The 24,333-nt window shown below is 41.3% G+C and overlaps 2 protein-coding genes across 3 annotated transcripts in view; one reads left to right on the top strand and one right to left on the bottom strand.

Annotated features, from left to right (window-relative positions):
* Window positions 1–15,089: 15,089 nt before the first annotated feature.
* Window positions 15,090–24,333, bottom strand: part of RRP15 (ribosomal RNA processing 15 homolog) — a 37,333-nt gene continuing 28,089 nt past the window's right edge. For both annotated transcript variants that reach the window (XR_006174381.2, XM_005306949.5), the window contains one exon: window positions 15,090–15,680. Coding sequence is in view for 1 of the 2 variants with exons in the window: in XM_005306949.5 (XP_005307006.1) it covers window positions 15,528–15,680 (153 nt within the window). In the remaining variant the exon portion in view is untranslated. The remainder of the gene's footprint in view (window positions 15,681–24,333) is intronic.
* LOC122173686 (signal peptidase complex subunit 1-like) lies at window positions 21,574–22,358 on the top strand. Its single transcript, XM_042850217.2, is given in 2 exon segments — window positions 21,574–22,327; window positions 22,329–22,358. Coding segments are annotated over 2 exon segments (399 nt in total). The 5' UTR covers window positions 21,574–21,958.

Raw genomic sequence — 24,333 nt, forward strand, 5'->3', positions numbered from 1 at the left:
ATACCGAAAATTTCAAAATTCTCTGTGGACCCTGGAATCCCTAGGGTCTCGGACTCTGAGGCAATCTGTCTGGGGGGCTGCTCCAGAGCCGTAGACCCTTCCAGGTGAGCTGGGGAGTGAGGCAAATGAGCTGGCAGGAAACCAGGCAGGTTTCAAAACCTGGCTGGTTTTCTGCTAAATGTCAGCGAAATCAAATGGTCTCCAGGAAACATTTTGATTTTGCCAAATCAGCAAATTCCAAAAGAAAAATGTTGTGCCAGAACTTTTCTGATCAACTCTCGTTATAAGTCTTATAACCTACAGCAGAGCAGTTCTTATGCTGTCCAGTAGAGAGGCCAATAATGGTACACATACACACTACCAGTTCATTACACACTTTCTTAGTTTGACAAATCTCAACTTCAAGCGTCTGGCATTCACTATAGTTCAGCTCTCAGTTTGACATCAGTGTAACAAATCTGTTGCTACCTAAGGCTTCTTGGTATCACTATGGTGCAAATTATTGCCATTCAGAAGCTCTCAGGAGCAGCAGGAATGAATGTAGCCTCCTGTTCCAAAAGCATAGACCAATCCCTACCACTTGAGCTAAGCCCCTACCACCTGTAACATAGGGCCTGATACACACAGCTCAGCCATTTTGAGTCTCTTTAGTAGAGGACAATGGCACACATACATACTAGCCAGTTCATTACAATATATACCAAAATACACAAGCACCAGGTTTCCATTTTGAAGTATGGCATTCTCTCTCTCATGACACATTGTTTAAGCTTACTTTCTATGTGCACCCAAAACTCTTGGTCCCACAAATGTTCTTGTGGATATACAAGCAATGCAGAATTGGACCCCAAAGAAATTATGGCCCAACCTCGGTTTATCATGGTCACGTGAGCAATTGCATTGAGTAAGGCAATCAAAATTTGGCCATGTAACTTTTGCCATTTTATGTGCATGGTCCAATGCAATTCTGCTGGATAAAGTGCCATAAACTAAACATACTTTCAGAATTAAACAACCACATGCCTTTCAGTACAGGTAATTCAGTTTTTGAGTTATAACTTTATTTTCACTCTGCACATATCTAATAGGCTAAACTATCATAATTAACCCCTTGCATTTTATTTTGGGAAGGTATCCATTGTATTTATTAAATTCTAAAGAGTGAATTAGAGTGAAAAACTACTGTGGAAAACATTTACTAAATACAAATGCAGTTAAACTTGATTTGATCTATATACATTTTTTTTTTAAATGGACCCCATCCTGCATTCCTTGGGCACCCAACTGTGAGTAAAGAAAGCACAGAGAAAGAACAGGACTTATCTGTTCTTGTGCTTTCAATTCAGTACAATGCTGTCTTTTTATATGTTGATTTTTTGTAATAAACAGTAACTGTTTATTACAAAAACAGGGACACCTGGAAAGTTACTTCACTTACTGAATTTAAGGCTTTCATGTTTCCTGTTAACTTAAAAATTATGTGGTCAGGATTTTACAATTTGTGGTTTCTTTTTTAGATTGTTTTGGTTATACACAAATGTGCTGTGCAAAATACAATGGCAATAATCTTTCTCAAACTGCTGACGACCAGGTCATTAAGTAAGGTGGTTGGCCACATTTCATAAAGTAGAGAACATTGTTGGAGAAGGAATAACTTTTAAAATTTAAGAGGCACATTTCATAAGCTTCACATTGATGACGAGCGTCTGACAATTGCACAATTAATTCTTTGTGGCATACACAGAACTTTGCAGCATGTTACTCTGCTCATGTTGAATCTTAGCTGTTCTGATGCAGTCTGCCAGTCAAGAAACTTTCAAATTCTCCTTTCTATAAAACAAGCACACACAATCATTCAATTTCTACAGCAGAGGTGGCACCTTATAATGGTGAGATGAGATGACAAATAGAGGAAAACTGTACAGTAATAAAACGCTTGATTTTACCATTTAATACCTTTGGTGTAGCTGGAAGCATCAGTCCTCTACACTTCTGTATCGTACTTTTCATTAGTGAGCATAGTGATTCCTGTGTGTTCTTGACACATCCTATTGAGCTTACTTATTATGCAAGTGGCCACCAGGATGTGTCTCTTATTTCATACAGGACTCTGTCCTGCAGCCCTTACGTTTCAAAGACATTGACTAATTTGTATCTCTGGCTCTTTAACATAAAATTAAAATGATCTTATGTTAACATAGTGATTTTCGTTTTAGAGGCCCAAAGTTTTTTGGAAACTTTATAAAGTGAAGGTCTGATCCTGCAACCTTTCCTCACGAGTAGTTCCAGCTCATGCAAACAGACCTCTTGGCTTCATTAGGAGTGTTCATGTGAGAAAGAACAACAGAATTTGGTCCGAATAACTTTTTCCACTTATACAGTGCCAGCACCTCTGAGTAAAGGTGGGAACTGTTCTCCAGTGCACAACACCACTACACAACAATTTAAGGCAGGAAACAAAGAACAATACCATAAGCAACTGAAGCTATAGTGCAAATTTAGCATGGATTATGACCAGCATTAAGACACCTAAGGCCAGATCAACCACAGATTCCCCTAACTGGAGGAGCATGCGGTCCCCAGTAGGTGCTGAGCTGACATAGCTATCTCTTAGACCACTCCTCCCGGCAGCTCCAGCTGTTGGAGGAATTATGGGGGTATGGCCAGATTGCACAATACTCTAGTTTAGGAACTGTTACTAGCTGACATGGATTAGACCCTGACAATCTGGAAGCCACAACAGCACCTTTGGGGCACAACCCTCCACTACTCAGTGGAGACTGGATGCTGCAGAAAATCGGGAGCACTAGTCTTATGAAAATTGTCAGGGAATATATAAAGACCACAGTGGTCAGGACCTCTAATCTAAACTATTATAAATTCATAGACCACTCCTTTATATGGAGTGTGTATGTATTTCTTTCATAATATTTCAAGGCCTGAAAGGTTATTGCATGTTATTTTAGAATTGCATAGAGACAGTGTTGGTTGTGCTCCAATAAATAAGACAAATGATAATCGTAGAAATTGTTAGTAGTTCTAGCAGAACATCTATATGACAATATTCAGGAAATTCAATTGTACAACTTCAGTGAAAACATGCGTCCAAGCGGTACTTGTGGTGGTTTTTTAAGAAGAGGATTGTTTATAAAGCAATATTAAGTAAGTGGCGGCAGCCTCAAAAATGGGCCTTTAGTAATGTAATATCTTAAGCCATGTATTGCAGCTGCACAGGAACAGAGTTATTCTTTAGTTCACAAAGACTGTAGGGTTCTTGCTTCTCCGGCAGCCCGTTGGTGCAGCTTACACAAAGAAAAGCCTTAAATAAAACAAAGTGGATTCTTAAGAGTGTGACATCTTCAAAGTGGCTCGTTTTCAAGGACAGTGGGGAAGAAAAACTCTAGACAGTTAGATTTCAATTTACTATTTCAGACTGTCCCAGTAGAAAGTCCACGCTGATCTACTTCGGGAAGTAGGAAGGGGGGAGAGGGGTGGAACAACTTCTAGTTTTTTTCCCCTGGCCAGAGATTGATATCCTCTTCAAATTTATAAAACAAACACATTTTCAAGTCCACTGTCCATGGACCACTGAAATCAACTGGAGCTCTGCACAAGAAGGGCTTGCAGGATTGGGTCCATTTAGAATGAGCTGATGTAAATGAGGAAACTGCAGTCATTTGTCAAACTGAAGAGACCGCCCTAGACCAAGTAGGATCAGATTTGCCTCTGTACAGAGTGCCTACAAAAAGCCTATGCATTTAGCCATCCTTAGTGCTTTCAAGTGTTATGTAAGCCTTGTGTGGTTGCTCTGCACTGGAGTGAATTTCACCCCGGTGAGCAAATGTATCCATAATAAAGTTTAATAAACTTTGTGTCTCACTATTTTTCCTGGCTTTCACTGTGACAATGGGCATCCTTGGTCTATCATGTCATAACCCAAGCTTCATTGGATTATTTAATTCATACATAAGTCATTCTAGTTTGCTTTGGTATGGGTTTTGTTTGATTGTTTTAGTCAATGCAGTGAGAGGAATTGACATCCTTGGAAGCTGGAAACCTGCATTTGTCTACAGCATGATACTGCTAACACAGCTCATCCCCTGACTAGAACAGGTCAGAGGGCAGCTCAATTTTAAAATTTTATTAAGATGATGTTAAAAAAAAATTGTTAACAGAGTTTGAGCATAGAAGTTTCTGGTTATCAGGGAATAACATACAGATTAGTGCAAAGTTTGGCTTAAGATCAGGTGGCATGAGGAATACATAATCTGCAATATCCTGGGGGTAAAAGGTTGATGGGTCAAAGTACAGACATTGAGTTATGAAGTTCATAGAGTGGTTGTGTTCGGGTGTGGAGTATAATGAGTGGATATGATGATGAGGATGGATTGACCCTCATTTGGTGAGATTTAATGTTTAGGGAGTTTATGTTTCCAGTTCATATGATCCAATGGAGAAGGTCACTTGGTCCCTTTCTCGTAGTGGGAGAACTATGTCACTCTGGCTCATGCCTCCTGATACCGTCGGTGGCCGGTGATGTGCTCGATGTAGATGTCCCTGGACCATCGGATGGCGTCTGAGACCATGAGGCGCTGCATGAGACGTGCGTAGCGTCGACCGATCCCACAGGTCCGCAGCATCTATACTCCTTCATTGGTCTCTCAGCTGAGACTGCCATCAAGAGTGTCAACCATGCTGGCATTTTTCTGCTGTGGGTACAGTGGCACCTCAGAGTTACGGACACCTTGGGAATGGAGGTTGTCCGTAACTCTGAAATGTTCCGTAACTCTGAAGAAGAGGTTACAGACTTCGGGGGTGTGGGTGGGGCATTGGGACTGCAGCCGGATCCAGGTTGTGGGGAGGGGAGAGTCGGGGCTTCTGTCCCACAGAAGCACTGGAGCTCAGTGCTTTAGACATAGGGGGAGCACTGGGGCTTGGGGCTTCAGCCCCATGGCTCTGCTCCCAGTTTCAGCCTTGCAGGGGGCACTGGGACTCAGGGCTTCAGCCCTGGGCGGGAGGCGCCGAGGCTCAGAGCTCCCCAGGGCTCCACTCCTGGCTTTGGGAGTGGGGAGGGGGAGGGAGGTTGCATTAGGGCTCGGGGCTTTAGCTATGGGGGGAGCATTGGGGCTGAAACCAGCACTCCCCTCTTAGCTAAAGTCCCGAGCCCCAGTGCTCCCCCCGGTCTAAAGCCCTGTGCCTTGGTGCTCCTGAGGATAAGAAGCTCCGAGCCCCCCTACCCTGTGGCTGCAGCCCCAACCCACCGTGGCTGAAGCCCTGAGCCTCAGGCCTAAAGCCTTGAGGCAGTACAGTATTTGCTGGTGGCTTTTTTTTTGTCTGCGCTGCTGCCTCATTGAGGACTTCCAGTTCCACAGGGTGTCTGGTTGACCGGTAAGTCCGTAACTCTGGTGTTCGTATCTTTGAACTGTACATTCCCACTACAAACCAGTCTGAGTCCAAACTGATTTCACATCGGCTACTAGATAGCCACTTTTGGTCACTACTCCACCTGCGCTAGTGACCTAGAGGTACAGGGCTCTGATCACTAGTCTCCTGAGCCATCCAGGCTCCCTGCTCACATCCAGTATGCATTCTTCAGAATCTGCAGTAGTCTTACTACATTTAGTAAGGGCTGTAGGACCTCCACCACAAACAGTCTCAGACAGCAGCTTTGAATCTGGTTGATCCATGGGTCTTTCAGCTGAGGCCTAGTATGTCAATGCCAGATGTACCCTCAACCTGGACTATACCTTACACCTGCGTGGGGTGGGGATAGACTCTGACATTGGAGGCCTTTTCCAATCATGCATAGATGATCCTGCTTGCATTTCTATAAACTCTCTCAAACTGGATTCCTTTAGTATGCAGTTTTGGAGGCTTCCTATAAAGCACTTCCAGTCAGCTGTTCCATTTATTCACTTAGAGCCAATCCCTTGACCCTGTAAGGTCTATAAAGGCAATTCTATAGCATTCCAAATGAAGCTTGATGTAGGATGGATTAGCAGCTGCAAAGGCCACACAAACACAGGGATGTAACTCTCAGCTGTCCTTGTTTCTAAACTCACATTTGCCCCACTCCCATGCAAATTTGGTGCCGCCTCTTTTATTACAGTAAATCTATTCCATCATAAATGCAGAATCAAGGAACAGAGGTTACAGAAAATGTTATTGCCATTAAAGTAGGTAATTCCTCATCAGTGCAAACTTTAAGGGCCTCCAAGGTCTAGCTCTTCCATCTCCCATTGACTTCAATATTGCTTCCGCCTTGCCTTCTCTGTGTCCTTCATTGTATTCTATTTTGGTGTTGCAGCAGGTGGAGACAATAACATGGAGCTTTCTTCCAGTTTTTGAGGCCTGCAGAAGCTGGCAGCTCAGGAGACCTACACAGCAATTAGGCTGTCTGGTCACAGAGCACTTCCTAGTCCAGCACCCTAGGAATCCATTAATTTAAATGAAGAGCACCCATAGGGCAAGATGGTGGCCATTTTTACATGGGTGCCCACAATTGGGGTATAGAGGGAAGAAAACAGGGCACTAGGAAGTCACTACTGCACACCTGTCAGCCACAATCTGTCCCTGAGACCATGACGATTTTGCTCTGTTGTCCACCCTCCACCCCCAGTGGAGGGGAACAAGCATGGGGGAGAGTACATACAGCACCCTGTAAAAAGATGATGGAGTTCCCACAGCAGAGCATATACACACTCTGCCCCAAGGGCACTGAAACTGAGTCAGATAAAATGCCCTTGGGAGCTCCAGCTTCGCCCAGGCCCCTCTTCCTGCTAACCAGGCTGTGGATTAGAGACCCGCCAGGTCTTTACATCCATAAGGAAGACCAAAATAATTGCAGCATATTTTGCAAATCTTTGAAGCCTACATTTCTCAGCACCTATTGCAAAATATATATATATATATATATATATATATATATATATATATATATATATATATATATATATATATATATATATATATATATATATATATATATATATATATATATATGGAGTCAAATAGGAGTTCTGTGTAACCTGGATTTCTATACCACTGGGATCCAGGACTCAGAATACCATGAAAAGGACCCTCTCTTTGTGCTAATAAATATTAAATTATCTGCCCTTTGGCCATTATCTAATTATAGGAACTTATCTCCTAACCATCTTGAGCATTCCTGATCCAATTTATGGAAAGTTTAGACTTAAGAGGAATTTGTCTGACAGACCTCCTTGTACAGACATTTCCTCCTTATAGCTTTCCCTTTCCTTTTTGCATCTTTCCTATTGGGCCATTCAACATTGTACACAGCTGCCGGACTGAAGCGGCACAGAGTGTTTTCTTTTAATTTTATTCATTTCATTCAAATCTTGGCCCAAACTCTGTTCAATTGTTTTTTCCTTCCTTTTCCCCCTAGTGCTGACCGGTAGATTTTTATTATCTTGCTGGAAAATCTGGCTAAAACTTAATTATAAAACATGTATTAAAGTGAGAAACAGATGGAACTGAATTATATGTATGCAGCAGGTTGGATAACTTTGTTACAGTGATGAAAAAAGATTAATTAGGAGGACATCAGTTGGAATTGATATCTTATATTGCATCAATGTGTATGCTTCCAAGTATTTTTCATCATGTTTGAAAATATTGGGTAGCTAGTTAAGATGGATTTTTAGCCACCTGGATTAAGTGCAACACATGTTGCTAGTATTATTAACTGCTAATAGTTGTTTGAACATCCTGGGTGTAATAAGCTTAATGGTCTGAGTGCACAGATCTCCACCTCACAGAGCTACCTATCATACATACACACGCGTTAGTTGTCTGAGCAGAGCAGCCAAGGATTGAATGCAGCATGGAGATCAAATGGCAAGGCAGTGTAGCAGAAACCTCCTCTGGCCCTGTGAGTGTCAATGAACAGACTTCCGTCAACAGACCTTCTGCTTTAGCATCTTTCACGAGCTAAATCCTTTCCCTTTCAGACACCTGTCCCCCTTCACTCTAAAACAGAGCTGGAAGCAGCAATTCAAAAAACCTCATTATATTTTAATTTTTAATAAATGTTTTGGGCCTCAGCTGCTGTAGATCCGTGTAATTCCTTACTGCTTTATAAACGGGGCAAAGTATTAACTGCATGCTACAGCTGGGGGAAATTAAGGCAGAGAGATGAAGTGACTTTGCCTGTGTCACCTTGGGTGTCATTTCCAGAGCTCGGGTCACAGCTCATCTGTCCCATAAAGCTCTATTCGCCAGTGTAGATCACTGGTAGGCTGTATCGTGGTTTGGCCCTACGCTTGGCCTACTGAATCATCAGCAGCTCAGACGGGTTGTGCGTGTTCAAGGCCCAAGAGGCCAGTCTATGGTTTTTATTCTCAAGTAGCTAGCCAGAATCATACACCCAGCTGCCAAAATTCAACCTGCAGGAAGGAGAGTGCTATATACAGGCACAAAGAAGTTCCCAAAGTCAGTCTTGCTATCAATTTACCAATGACTAATGGCCCCCTTGATAATATTGGCCACCCCTATCACAAGCCCTGGAGCCCATCTATCAGTACTATATGTAGCATGACGTAGGAAGGATACAAATCATCCTTTGGATTTGGTATGGCACTGTACGGGAGGCCAAAAATTGAGTCTGTGACCCTATAAAGGAAAACAATGTCTCCTGGACCAAGTCTAGATTATGTGTGTAGTACCCAATCCTGCAGAATGCTTCAACACCCACTCAAACCAATAAGTCTGCGGGTACCGTGTATCTACCAGCATCAAGCCTTATGTATGTCATACGGACAGCCGATCATCTTTTACCTCACAAAAAGCAAACTTTAAAAGGAACTTGAATTTAAAAGGACACAGCCAGTAGGTTGAATTTCCTATTTGATCTACTTAAAAACTGTTACACTCCAGTGAGGAATGTTCTTCACATACCAAATACATTTCACTTAATTTATTTTTTAATCCTTCATTTTGGCACCAAAAACTTAAAAACAAAAAAATCCCCAGGCAATTAAATAATATCACAGAAAACTAACCGTGTAATAAAGACTATAATTCTGTTGAGCTGATGTGGAGATGACAAACAGGTGTGGAGTTGGCAGGTTCACACACGATCCTGCAAGGTGCTGCAATGGGAGAGAAGGGTACCTTGCAAGAACTGAGGCCTTCGCTACCCAAAGCGCCAAGACTGAATTTCCATGTATTACTTCACTGTTGTCTGTTTTTAAATATTATTTGATGTGTGTGCTTACACTCTGTGGGTCTGACACACTGTACTGGCACTGTTAAGAGACCTGAATGTATCTAAGAATCAGACCCTATGGTCTTATGTCACTAGCATTAGCATGGTCCTACTGTGATACGATGCTAATCAATAGCACCACTTGCAAGCTACTAGCCTAAAAGGAATTTTCTGAAACCACATGTTTTATAAAGAAATATTCAGTCATGTGCCTGCAAAATAAAAAGTAGCACAGAGATTAACAGGGTGTTACTGAATTTTTCATTCAGTCTTAAAAAAATGTATTATACAAAGCATACCAGGCACACTTTCTGAATGTTAACAACATCTTGCTGTTACAGTGTCTTTTATCCTTGAATCTAAAAGCACTTTAAAAATATTTATTAAGGCTCTGATCATGGAAAAGCTCTGCACAGGTGCAGGGATCTGCTCATGTAGCCCTGATAACAGAATGGGGAAATCTCGTGTCTCTAAAAATTCCTTGGAGGTGTTTGGGAAGGTCACTTAATCAGTGGCAGAGTTGTGAATAAAAGCTAGAATCCCTGGATCCTCATGCCTTGTTCTAAAACCTAGTTTGCACTTTTCTATTAGATTATATGACATCTACATATTGTACATGTATTTAACATCTACATCGTATACAAAAAAGGAATTACTTCTCTCATGTAAAGAAATGACTTTATAAGACATATGCTAACTAAAATTCATTATGTGGTTACAGGCACGGATATGCCAGGCAATAACCAGTAACATTAATTTAATTAATGACACTATCTCCTGCCCATCCCAGGCAAGATTATGGCAAAGGAAATACTTCAGAAACCTTCAAATTAAGAACTGCACTGTCTTTCTTCAGATGCGGATAACAGAATTGCAATTGACAAGGAGATAAACTCACTCACCAAACTAACTACATCAGTCACACGTAATATTAAAATGACATTTATAAGATAGTTTAATAACGGGTTAACAGATGTTTTTAATGCATTTTACAGATTCGGTTAGGTCAAGATGATGTTTACAACCATGGTATACAATCATAGACAACACCTTCTACTGATGTGCTTGTAACCATCTATGACACACACTACTCATGTTTGTAAAATGCTTATAACATCTATTGATCATGTATTAACCATTTATAAATGGAATCTTAATATCAAATGTTAAAAGTTATTAGAGCTGCAAGCCTGCAAAGACTTATGTATGCAATTTACAGAAGGAGACCTCTCTGGTGTAAGTTTTTGCAGGATGCAAACCTATTTAGCAATTTTACAATCAACAGAAATGCTGAAAATAGAACTTTAAGATTATTACTGAAAAGCTGCATGCTGGTGCTTGAGAATCTCCGCCATTCAGTGGAGTGAGGGAAGAGGCTATTGGTCATTTCACTGGAATGGATGAACTATGATACTATAATGAAATATTGTTGATTTATCGGAAGATTTCCAAAAGCACTGAAAGGATTTAGAATCCTATTGAAAGTAATGCCATGCTAAATCCCTTAGGAGCTTTTGAAAAGGCCCCCTTTAAACTTATTAAAGCATTTGGCAGCACACAAGTTATATACGTGTTAGGGGGACTGAACTCACTCTAAAGATTGAAATGTTGCACGAGGATAAAAGCAAGTATTTTATTCAGTGTTGAAGCTGCACATTTTGAGTCAAGCTCTGTTCAGTCAATGTGTACCCAAAGATAAGAGCGATAAGAAACAACTGCCTTTGAAAACAAACACCTGTTGTAAGACAGCTCAGGAAGCTAGCCCATTCCCCCTCATTCCCCAAATGTAATCTTTACTACAGTATTTGACCTGTGGTATTATTTATTATCTTATTCAGAACATTCTGCTTCAAGCATCTCCAGTATATCAGAAAGCAGGGGAGTGAAGTCACCAGGTTTTCAACTGCCTTTTTGGAAAACCACCATTCACAATCCTCCCATCTACTGCAGAATGCAAAACCCATGGCTAAGGTTGTAAGCATCTGTTCGTTGTCTATATGTTTAATGTGCACCTCGTTTGGCTTTAGGATCTCTGCACATTTGCTCCAAGTATGATCAAAATTTAACAAGATCTCAAGGCTTCCTGACATTTCAGGTCTTCCCCTGCCTCTATCTTGCAGCAAGTCCCGGATAAGTCATTGATCGGTTTGCAAGGGCTGGAAGAAAGCAAATTTGATGACTGCTCAGTCTGGTTATTAAGGATGCCAGGACCCATTTTATAAGAGTTAAGGGTTTGTTCTTCTAACCATCAAAGTGCTAGATGTGAGATGGTGGTTATTGCCTTCCTCCTTGGTGGTGACTGCAGAGATAGCTCAAGGGACATGCAGGTCATGCAGCTACACAGGTCAGCCTGTTCTAGGAGCACCACCGTACCCAGAACAGTTTCATTCTTTCTAAAAAGAAATCCCCTTTCCACTAGGAAACAGGCAGGGCCCCCAATCAGCACTAAGGGAATGCTTGGTTCACATTACTCATCTTGGTCAGAGCATAGAACTTCAGAAGGGAGACGCTCCTCAGCCCCGAACCAAGAGATCACCAGCCAGAGAGGGGCACCACAGGCAGGAGCTCTCCCCACTCAAGCAGCCATGGCAGGGAAGTTCCCGGAGCCTCTCTGTGTCCCAGTAAAATTAGTACAGAATATAAAACAGACCCCAAGAACACCCCACCAAAGGTTCTCTCACAGGGGCAGACCCCAGGGGAAGATGGTCCTTTCCTCACAGAAAGAGAAGCCTAAGATGATCAGAAGATGAAGGCAAAATTAATCAACAGATTAAGGTGAACTGCTCCTCTCCCCAGTGAAAATGTATTGTCTGCAATCCATGCAGCAAAGAATCCTTTTCCAGATGTGCATATTATGGAGTCTACCTGGTGCCTTGCACATCTGGAACCAGTCCTAGGTCTCTGTTTCTATGGATGTAAAAAGACACCATATAATGGTAAGTAGGATCATGAACTCCTCCCTTTAGGCAGTAGCACAGCTCTTCTGAAGCCTGGAAACTCATGGGAGCAGGAGACTAAGCTTGAAAACCAAGTTCTGCTCTCTCTGCGATGATAGATGAAGAGAGCACTGCTAGGGAGGGCGGGCTGAATGACTCTGTGGGAAAGGGGTAGGGCTGGGAGTCAGCAGACGTAGATTCTAGCTCTGTCTCTGCCACACTATTCTAGAGGTGTTGAGCATCTGCGGAGCCCATGGTTCTGATCATCCTTCCCCTCTTGCGAGAGGAAAATCAGTCTCAGAGTTGCTTCTATACAACAGGAATCTACTTTTACTACACATTTAAATCCTCAGCTTAAAACCACAATACCAAGGCAGGATTTGTGTTCATGGAAATGGTTCAGGTGCAGAGAAGGTAGACGGCAGTTGGGTTAAGCTAAGTGGACCATTTCTCTGCCTTGAAATAAGTTTCAGAATTGCTTTGGATGGAGAAGGTAGTGGTGGGAGAAAGATTTGTTTTTGATGAAATATTACAATATTTGCATGTCCCCCAAACACTTTTTCCCAAAAAAAAAAAAAAAAAAAAAAAAAAAAATCTATTGACCAGTGAAGTTGCAGGATTGAAGTTCACATATACGTACTTCACTGAAAGTTAGACAATAATGCTGTCAATAACGTAGCAATTCAAACAGCACACGGATGTGCTGATGCTTTGTAGATTTCAGTCCAAGTAAAGTACCTATTTAAGATTTATTTAAAACAATCAGGGCTCAGATTTAGATTTTAATTATTCATAAGCATATTGTATGCAACCCAAAAGAAAAAGCAAGGAGGCTTTATAGGGTGAGAGGGTTGGTTAGGCAGTCTGTGAAGTAGTACATAAAAAAGGTCAGTTATGAATGTTAAGGGATTTGAAAGGCAATACATGTGGCCTACACACACACACACCCCCCATAACACTCAGGTGCTGATGTGCAATCTAAAATTATAGTTTAAGACATTATCTTTTATGTATAATCTCGCCGTGTTTTTCTTAAAAACATTTATAAATGGCAACTCAATGCTTTGGTCACTTACAACTTTCCTGCAAAAACCTAAGTGCATACAAACAAGTTCTGAAAACTTAAAAGATTATGGAAATGTTTGCTACAAATAATTTTATAAAATTTAGTCATTTCAAAATATACTATTGTTTCTCAAGCAACTTTCTGGTAGGAAAAATCATCTTTTTAAAGTAGCTGATCTCAATGAGCCACTGGTCAGAGCCAGATACTGCTGATATCAAACAGGACTTACATGTTGGATGTAAGTCAGTACCACGCCTTAAGATCAAACCACAGAGAAAATTCAAATCAGCATCATCAACTCTTTGTTCAGTAAAGTTATAGATTTAAGGCTGTCCATGTAGGTTTTACTCAAAGTAATTAAACTCTGCAGAAACCAAGAAATGTGATGTGAGACTATAATGGTACATTATAAGATTCAAACTATATTACCTTATTTTAAAAATATTTGTTTACACTGCAATAATGAGATGCCAATTCTACTAATTTAATAACTATACAGATGTCAAATCCTCAGAAGTTGGAATAAACGTACATCAAACTTTTGTGGTTTTGCCACTCTATATTTTGGGTACATGCCTTCATTTGTGATAATAATCATGAGGCCACAAGCTAATGTCTCCTTAGATATCGAATACACTTAACACTCAAACCAGTTTGAAAACGTAAACATTTCTGCTGTTAACTTCGAGTTCTCCTCGAAGAATTATGCTACAATATATACCAGATGCATGAACAGGCTACAGTATAACAGAACTACTGCCAGCTGTTAGGGGCTGGTTTTATGAATTATATATGTATATTATATTTACATGGTATAATATATACAAATCCCTCCACTCATCTTATTTAAGAAATTTAAATCCAATTTAACATTTATAGTTTGTCTCTATTACATCAATGAAGTCCTTTATAATTTCACTTAGATGCTGAATAAGGGAATACTTAGAATATTTTTTTAAATTAGTGAAGATACTTCTTAGTGCTCTGCATATAATAAGATACAAAGGTGCATGAGAAATCCATAGCAGCAAGAATACTTGGCAGTTTTGTAACAACTTCCAGATCATCACAATGTGGTTTAAAATATCAATGAATTATGCCTTAAAACCCATGAAGTATCTTCATTTTACAATTGGGGAACTGAGGTACTGACCTACACAAGATCTCACAGCAAGCCTATGGATGGGCGGAGAGAGAATTCAGTCCCCTGGTTCTTACTTTTCTTCCTTATCCACACAACTATCCCTTCTTTACATGTATATGTATTGTACCCATTGTACTTTAAGGACTGGATTACCAACTGGGGTAAATTGGTTAGGTCCAATGATGCCAACAGAGTGACACTTGTTTACTCCAGCTGAGAATCTTACCCTCATACTAAAAGCAATTCAGAGCAGTGACCCTTCCTTGACACAATTCAACACTATGTACAGACAGCACTTTATAAAACCATTAATTAATCAAGCTGTACAGTTGTCACAGCAGTTATGCCATGGACCTCGCAGGTGAGGTTCCTTTCTGAATCTGGAATATCCAAATCTCAACATTGCCCCCTGAAGTTTTATTTATGGTAAAAAAATAAAATAAAAAGCGAGAGCCCCTTTCCTCTCCCACTAGTCTCGTACGGAGATTAACTTAAGACTTGCAAAAAAAATAAAGAGACAATATAAAGAGATGACATCAGTCATAGGCCTCAGTTTCTTTTTTTTAAATTAAGTTTCTAAGACTGTCTCCCACCAAATCAATGCTCAGAGACCAGTATTATGACACTAGTGGTTAGTTTTCTTTATTATCTACAAAATCTTTCTTGGCCAAAGGACTGCAGACTCTACAAGAGACCAATAACTTTACAAGGTGATGGAATTTTTATGTTTATTGTAAGTCATTTCTTTTACAAATTGCTGACACCTTTTCAAGATGCAACCTAGCTTTGGAAATGCAGGCACAATAATACGTCAATAGCCATGACCAATGTATTCACTTTTAATGACCTTGGCAAAACATCTCTTTCATTGGGCAGGTGCCACTATTTTGACTGTACAAAATGTTTTGGAAATATGTTGAAAATTATACATGTTTTGGAAAATATTTCAGGATTTCAGTATAGGGAGTGAAGTTTTGGTAAATAAAAGTTTGAAGCTAATGAGGAAAGAAGCCACACCCAAACCTAGGAAAGTCTTTGCTTTCCTTAAAATAGGCATATCTACAATCCCCAAAAGCTGTGCATTCACAGAATGTAGAGCTTTTTATTCAAGTAAACTAATATTTTATCTTGAATGTTCTTTCATTTCCTCCATCAGTCACTTTCACTATCCTGCCTTAGTCCATCATCTTGTCCAGTGTGGCTTTCCCGGTCACTCTCTTTATCCCAGTCTTTCATAGACGCTCCCATCATGAAATCGTCACGGAGTATGTTCCATGCTGGCTCTTCATCAGATTTCACTTCACCCTGAATAGGATAAAACAAAAACCGAAAAGGTGAATGCAGAAATCAGACAGTATGAAGGTTTCTGATCCTCCACAATACCCCCTCCCACTCCCCAAACCCACGTTTACAATGTATGCAAAGACACAGACAAACTGAGAGCTGACTTCATTTGCTTTCAGTGCAAACAAGCATGCAAGTGAATTATAAAGAACTTGACAAAGCAATAAAAGAAATATGGAAACAAAACAATTATTTTTCATGGACTAAACACGGTCAACCCTGGGCATGGCTTCCTTTAGTAAAATCATTTTTGGCAATCAAAATGGACTCATGATATCATTTATTAACCCCCAGGTGCTGCTTCATTAGAACATTTTTGGCACATTTCTGCAATACAAATATGGATTTAATAAAGGCTTTGTAAAAAACAAATTTAACATTTAACATATTTTGTGATTTGTGAACCAAATCCCCTTTATGTGGGTTATTATTGCCTCACTACCTGGGCCTGCATATGGTACAAAGATGCTTCCAAAAGAAATGGAAATTTGATCTATGGTCAGCAAGCCAACACCACCTTGATTCCAAATTTGCTTCTGCATGAAAATGGTTTAACTGAGGCAATATTTAAAGGCTCAGGGGTTAATAAAAAGAAGGGTGACAAAGAGCTTTGGTTAGCTTATCATTTAATGTATTGCAAGGCAGCAGATCTCCAAAGATTACGTGGTAAAACACAGATGGTGCAACAGCGCCACCCTGTGGAAATAATTTAAGCAACACAGTTCATACAAATTTGTACCTATATCCTATTATTGAAGATAATCACTCAAAACTGTTCCATGTACTAGAGTGGTGGTTTAGTGATCTAAGCCTCCAGTGTGAAATATTTCAAGGAACAACATGGCTCAATATCTGCTTGGAGTAATGGAGTAACATACAGTTTACCACTGAAGGGTTATTGAGATGAGATTGTATAGACAAACATAAAAAGTAGGGGTTTTCCCTGCTGTCCCTGGCTAAAAATATCCCCTCCCCCTGCACTGCTATCACTGACTAGTAAACGGTCATCCCAGAAGCGCTTGCACTTCCGTGATGCTGTACGGTGTGTACAGAGCGTACACATAACATTGTTGTAACGTGCTTTGGGATATGTCAGGATTGATACTAGCTTATTAAAGGAATCTTGTCACAAGGAATTAATTGAAATGAGAATACTATGAGATGGTTGTTGCTCTGCCTACTGCACATAGTCAGTCTTCAAATTTATGCATGCTTTCCCTTGATCTAGTGCATTTCTAGATGCTATATATTAAGAGTACAGAACACAACATGCGTAAGCTTACTTTCATGTGATCTCAGGGAGAGAGCAAATGGAGATTATAAGGATTTAGTGCCCTGGGAAAAAGAGACTGGAGAACTCAGGTCAGTTAATAAAGAGCAAACAGAGACTAAAGAGACTAGCAAGAAAGCCTTTCTGCATAATGAACACAAGTTATGGGAACACAAATCTGTCCCAGAAAGAGCGAGATCTTTAAGCTAATGGATTTCAAAAAACAGAAGCATTCATCTAGAATTACAACTTGTCCTGCACCTGTATTAAAAAGATGCCTCTCATAAGCTTGGTTATTTTATTATTTTACACCCATCTCAAAAAATAGTTTCCAAAAGCCCATCCAGAAAAAAGTACCCTCTGCAGCTGCTGCTTAGACTCCTTATGGGTTGCCTGGCCTTTACATCTACTTCTGCAACTTCCTATTCCAAGGAGTAGTTCTCCCATCTCTAGCCACCATGGAATCAGCAACATCCTCTTCTCCAACAGCAGTGTCTCCGATTCCACCTACTCTTATGGCAACTGGCCTCAAGAGAAGTTGATTAACTCCACAGAGAGCTTGGCTACACACAGAAGTTGCACTACAGTAACTACATTGCAGTATGGAATCGGTAACACCTGCTTCCCCCACAGCATGGGCTCAGTTATCGGTATAAATTATTCCCATATGGGAAGGGGAATAGGCCCCTTTATCCCAACATAACTAGGGATTGTACTAGGTATAACTAGATCAGTAAAAGAATCATCCTCTTAACTGAACAGTTATACTAATACAAAAACTGTGTGCAGACCAGACCTGACCTCCACCTACTGCAGCGTTTCTCTAAGGCAAGGTGAAAAAGCCTAATGTAATGATTTCCAATTAACTCAAAGCAGTTAACATGTTGGTAAAGGCTAATGTGGATATTTCGCAAATGTTTGTTCCAGGATACAAACATCAATGAACTCTGGGTAATAAAAGTCTCAAGTAGCCATACCAGGAGTCTCTCTTGTCTGCATGCAGGGTGGGCTCCTCTACGGCTGCTTGCAGAAGAGCTCTGCCCAGAAGACAGAGTGGTGTTCGCTTTGGCCGATAACCAGAATGCACAAGAACAGTAACTGTTGCCGAGATAATTTGGGGCTTGACTGGGCCCCAGCTGTTTTATATCTCATCATCTACCCTGTCAGGAATGAGAGGCTAAAATGATGAAAGAAAACACTCACAAACCCTTCTTTGCTAAACCCATTTAATAATCACCACAGTCTGGATATAGCACTGAAGTAAAACTCTAAATACTCAACTGAAAAAAAAATCCAGCTTGTTTTTCCAATAAGCTGCTTTTGCTAAAGAAAAATGCAACAGAAAAAGAGTACTACATTTTAATCCACACGGTGCGTTTAAAAAGATAAAGGACAAGAGGTAGCAGCAGTGAGTTCTAGGGGATTAGAGAAGTGCTAGGAACCAGAAAAGCCCTAGATTCAAATCCAGTATCATCTGACCTTCAGCAAGCCAGTGGGCCTCCTTTTGGCTCAGCCAACTGAACGGCAACACCTGGGTGAAAACAGGACTTCAACAAAAACCAAATGCTGAACTTCAGTATAGCTACCATCTCTTGTGTAAATGAATTACATGTAAAGTTTGATTAGAGACTTGCACAAGCATTAACTAAGAGTTAGAAAGCGGTAGCAGGTCTCAATCTGGAAGATGAACATTTACGTTCAGGTGGTTTATAAATTTTGAATATATTACCACTAGGAGAAAACCCATGTTCATCCCACTTAATGGTGGGGCACTTCTACTGCAGGAAGGAAAAAATGAAGGGGTCAATGAATTAAGACTGAAGAAAATACAAGACTAACCTATTTGCTGTTGTAATATCAAACAAACAAACTTAAGTTCTAGGAAAATGTGCAGTAAATCTGTGTGTATAATTAGCAGTTCAAGTTTAATTTCACCACATGCTTTATCTATGCAAGAATGTTCATGTCTTAGGGTTTTTAATACCATCATCTAGTTTCATCAAAGTAAAAACAAACTGATTCTTGGCACTTGCCAAGTAAACCAGCTTTCATTCCACATGATTGCTTTGAGCTTTCTCTCAGCTGTTTGTCCACATCTTCCAGATTTTACTACGGTATTGAAGTCCCTTCTGAACATCCCCAAATGAAAACAAAAAACTGTGTGTAAACATTAGCGTGTAGTGCTACACAAAAGGACTGTTTTGGAAAGGCAAGAGTAAAGCGCCAAGTGCTTCACATGTGTAGAGCAAACTGTTCTTCGAACAGGTTATGACATTCAGGAGACTAGAACAATGTGTATATATACAGTAATATGTTTGAAGAGGAGCGGTTTCCTAGTGATGTTCAAGTTATTTTGTTTTATTCCACAGTTTCAACAGGGGCCCAATGGCTAATTCCATTTAAAAGATGGAAGAGGCTGGAGAACATTTCATATATGGCTTCTTATATTTTCACCAATAATATTCAGAAGTATTGCATGAATTAATTGATATAGACAATCTAATCCACAGCATCTCTTGGAAACTTGCTTGCTTGCACGACACGCGCACATTATAAAAGATATCGGACATGCAAACAAGATAAATGTTCACACTGGCTTGAAGCATTGAGAACCATACATCTGGGCAGCCAACACCACACTGGACACAAGCTAAGTCAGCAGTTCTTAGTGCACTGGGATGACCTCTATCCACCAAAGCACCCAGACTAACCCTATTCTGTTCGCAAAACCAGATATGTTTCTGTATCAGGACAGCAGCTGCACTTATGGTCAACTGAAAAACACTAAAAGACAGCCAACCCCCTCCACATCTTTCCTTCTTTCCGAGAGCCTCTCATCCGTGAGCACACTACTCGTGTGGATGCAACCAAGCGGGTCTGGCATGGGTACGCTTTGCAGAGAGGATGCTCCACCTGGGCTAGGCTAAGTCTGAGGGAATGCCCACACAAACCGCTACAACAGCACAGCTGCAGTGCAGCAGCTGAGTCACTGTAGCGCTTCAGTGTAGATGCTGCCTAGGTCAGCGAAGTTAATCCACCACCCCGAGAGGCAGTAGCTAGGTTGATGGAAGAATTCTTCTGTCTACCCAGCACTGTTAACACCTGGGGTTAGGGCAGCACGTCTCTCAGGGGTGTGGATTTTTCACACCTGAGGGACGCACTTATGCTGACGTAAGTTCCCAGCGTGGACCCGCCGTGAGCACCGATCACCTGAGCTCAGACTCACCCACGGTGAGCTGAATCTTGCCAGCCAAATCTTGAAAAATGAGTAAAGTCAGGGTCCAATAGACTAGGAGGACAACACAGCAATATGGCCGTGGCATCTAATTTTTGGGGGTGTCGTGGGGCCAGTGCAGTAACAAACCCTGTGCAGCCTCCAGGCCACCACAGCAGGGATCTGTATATTTGTGATGAAGTAATTTTGGAATTTAGAACTGAGCATCCCTCTCTGCTTTTAACCCTTGTTTTTACTGCTTGTACCAATACGTATTATGTAACTCGCTCTTGGCAAACGCGATTAGAATAACTAGTGTGCCAGAAACTAAGTTTAAGTGAATGAGGAAAGCACAGTCATTCAACTGATACAGTATTTTTAAAGGCGAAAAAAAGGAAAGATTCTAAACCTTGTAGGGTGAGACAACATCAGCAAAAGTATAGTACTTGGTGGGAGTGAACTCCTGTAGTGAGAACCCATGACAGAGTAGGAATATTGGTTCTACTCCCTGCTCTTCCACTAACTCATTGAAACTTTTGGCAAGTCACTTAACTTCTATCTGCCTCAGTGTCCCTCAGTATTGCAAAAACAATAACCTATCTCACATGGAAGTTGTGAGGCTGTGTGTGTAAAGCAGGGGTGGGCAACCTGCAGCCCGCGGGGGGTGCGAAGGCTTGGGGCTTCCCCCATGTGGTAGGGCGAGCCGGTGCTCATGGCTCCAGCCCCATGGTGTGTGGGTGTGCGTGCGCAGAGGCTTGGGGCTTCCCACCCGCGGGGTTGGAGCCGCGAGCGGCGGCTCGCTGGAAGCCCCAAGTCTCTGCGCCCCCTCCCCCGGGCAGGTAAGTTGAATGTGTGTGGCCCGCCATTTATTTTTTTGGTGGGTCAATGGCCCCTGACACAAAAAAGGTTCCCCACCCCTGGTGTAAAGTACACTGACACCCTTATCTGGAAGTGTAGAACATTAACAGATACGTTTGCAGGCATTTTGAAAGCCTGGGAATTATAACCAACATACTGGGTTTCCCTTGCCTTCACTTTATACTCAAAGATGAACTACCAGACAACGCACTGACATCCCTCTCGCATTACCTTTCACCTACAGTAAGTGTTTATTTGTACCTGTCAAGGAAAGAATTTCTAATATAAACATTTTTAAGCAACAGCTTTACATCTAGAGAATTTTTTTTTTTACATTTTTGTCTTAAAGTGTAATTAGTTCAGACTACATCTCCAATTGCACCCATTAAGCTCAAGACTAGCAGTCTGAAAGCTTGAAACATAAGAGACACTGACTGCCATGAAAGAACTGTGAAATGTAATTGACAAAAGTCATTTGATACGTTTGACATTTCTGAATCCACTACTGGAATTAGCTGTCTGACCATAGTCTTGTATTGTCTGGGGTCCTGGTAGAATAGGAGTGCTGGAGAGAAGCTTGCAGATAATTTTTTACCCAGCCAGCTCAGCGCCTACCTTTGGGACTCAGACCCGCTCCTTCGCCGCCACTGGTGGAGTGTCGATGCGGGCTAGCTGGTCCGGCAGGGAGGCTGCCGTCCGCGAGACCTCGCCTCCCTCCTCCTCCAAGGCTGGTGCCACTGAGGCCTCCACCTCCCAGGCCAGGACACTCCTGAAGTTTCCCTTTTGGAGGCTGGGAGCGTCTCCGAGGCCTGCGCTTCTCAGGGCGGGGCGGGCAATTCCAAGGAGAGCAGCGAGAGTGGGGAAGCAGCCGGCGAGGCGAATTCCGTTGCTAGTACCATGCTGGACATATTCGGCTCCATCCCTACCCAGATGGGCTACAAGAGTCAAAAACTAGCAGAACAGATTTTTCGAGGGATCATTCTTGTTTCTGCGGTAATTGGTTTTATCTATGGCTACGTCGCTGAACAGTTCAGTTGGGCTGTCTATATAGTTATGGCTGGGTTTGCTTTATCGTGCCTGCTAACATTCCCTCCATGGCCTATGTACCGCCGTAATCCTCTGAAATGGCTACCTGTCCAAGAGTCGGGAACAGAAGATAAGAAACCAGCAGAGAGAACTGAAAAGGCATACTCAAAGTTGAAGAATATGAACCCTCATGATGTAATATTGGAGAATTTGACTTCATTAAAGGTTTCTAGGATGATAAAAAAAAACTGGCACCCTGTTGACAGTATAAGACAGGCAAAATTTTGAATGGTGAAGGAGACTGGAACTTCTCTTCCCCCCTCTAGGAGTAACTGCTCCTGGACAGGAACGAGGGACATCAACAGCGCAGTGTCAGAAAGTCTGCACTGACACTACCTGTGCCATGTTGCTTAATACATACAAAGAAAGCCCTATGTTTTAAGAAAATTAAGGTTGCAAAGTCAAGCACTCTAAAGTTAGGCAATGCCAGTACTATGGTTGTCTATGTCAGTGCTTCTCAAAGTCGGGCCGCCGCTTGTTCAGGGAAAGCCCTAAAAAAACCCCTTCCACTTCAGCTAAAGGAGTGCCTGAAGCAGTAGTAGGGTGTTAACCTCTGTATGGACCAGTCACTTGAGGGGAACATAACACATTTTGCTAGATAGCAGCAGAATGCTGGAAATCATAAATACTGGGATCCACTCCTGGCTCTAGTGAATAGGTCTAGCAGTTAACAACAGCACACCTAAGCATACAAATTCAGGCCAGCTGTTTTGAAAAGCCATGTGTGGATGAGTAGATAAGGCTTGGGTAGCTATAGTGGAGATCATATTCTATTAAAGCTCTGTTCAAAGTGACCTTCTGAGGCATCTCAGTTACACCATCTGTAAAATGCGAGGAATTAGAACTACCTGACTTTCAAGATAGAGATCTGAGACTTTGCTCAATACGAAGAGATGAAAGTACATGGAATTATGAACGCCAATAAGTAGAAGATCTGAGAGTACAGCCTGGTCTACACTAGAAAATTAGGGCAGCATAACAACATTGCTGGGGGTGTGAAAAATCCACACCCCTGGATGGCGTAGCTAAGTCAGCCTACGTCCCCATATAGACAGCACTAGGTGGATGGAAGAATTTTTCCATCCACCTAGCTACCTCCTCTCCGAGAGGTGGATTACCTCTGCCGATAAAAGAATCCCTCCCGTCAGCATAGGTAGTGTCTATAACAAAGTGCTGCTGCTGTAGCATTTTAAGTATAAACAAGCCCTAGAATTCATCTCTTCTTGACTCCTGGCCCAGCACTCCTTCCCATAAGCAAAAAGGGTTGGTTGATGCTGCCGCTTCTGTGTAGAAGTCAAACTCTGGGGTAGGTGAATATGCCTCATGTGGATAGAATGTTCAGTGATGTTAGCAGTCAACTTCGAATAAGCTCTACTGAACAAGTGCACATGGGGATTTTCAGATGCTTGTAACTTGGGATAAATCTGGGTGGATTTCTAAGGAAATAATAAAAGGCTCTTCTGATTCTGACAACAATTTCCCTGCTAAATTTCAAGTTCCTGCTCCCAACGTCTAAAGTGCTAAAGCTCTTCAAAAAAACACAGTTGGAAACTTTTTTTTTTTTTAAACATTGCCAAAACCATCTACTCTTTCTAACCTTATTCTCTGGAATATCTAAGCTTTTTTTCTGAAGCTTTAAAAAAATTCTCCTGAGGCAGAGAACATGTAAGGAAAATTGCAGCCCAAGCAGTTAAAAATTGGCAATATAAGAAGCGATTTAAAACAGAGGCTTATAATGGAAAAATATTGGTGTTGATACCAACTTCATCTATAATAAAGCATCATAAATATGCATGACCCTGAACAGACACAGACGTAACATCCCTGCTCTGAAGACTTTATAAACTATGTTTTATGTTATTCTGTCCTGTTAGCATCTGGACACTCAATCTGGCAACTTTCACAAACACTCCCTTCACACAAAAATTGTCGTAACAGGATAAATTACATTCTCTGAACAACACACTTCATATTAATTTGGTTTAGGAAAGTATTTTAAAGTGAAAGCTTGTAGAACATGCCGATTGTACAACAGGTGCCTGTTCTGCTCCAGGGTAATTTCACAAACACTTACTCCTAATGATAAGCATGTCATTCAACACACATTCACACTTCCCCTGGACTTCAAGTTAGAGTGACTAAATTGAAATGCAACTGAATATTTGAGATAGATCTATGCTGTTGAC

The sequence above is a fragment of the Chrysemys picta genome, chromosome 3 (assembly GCF_011386835.1).
Source record: "Chrysemys picta bellii isolate R12L10 chromosome 3, ASM1138683v2, whole genome shotgun sequence".
Classification (NCBI taxonomy): Eukaryota; Metazoa; Chordata; order Testudines; family Emydidae; genus Chrysemys; species Chrysemys picta.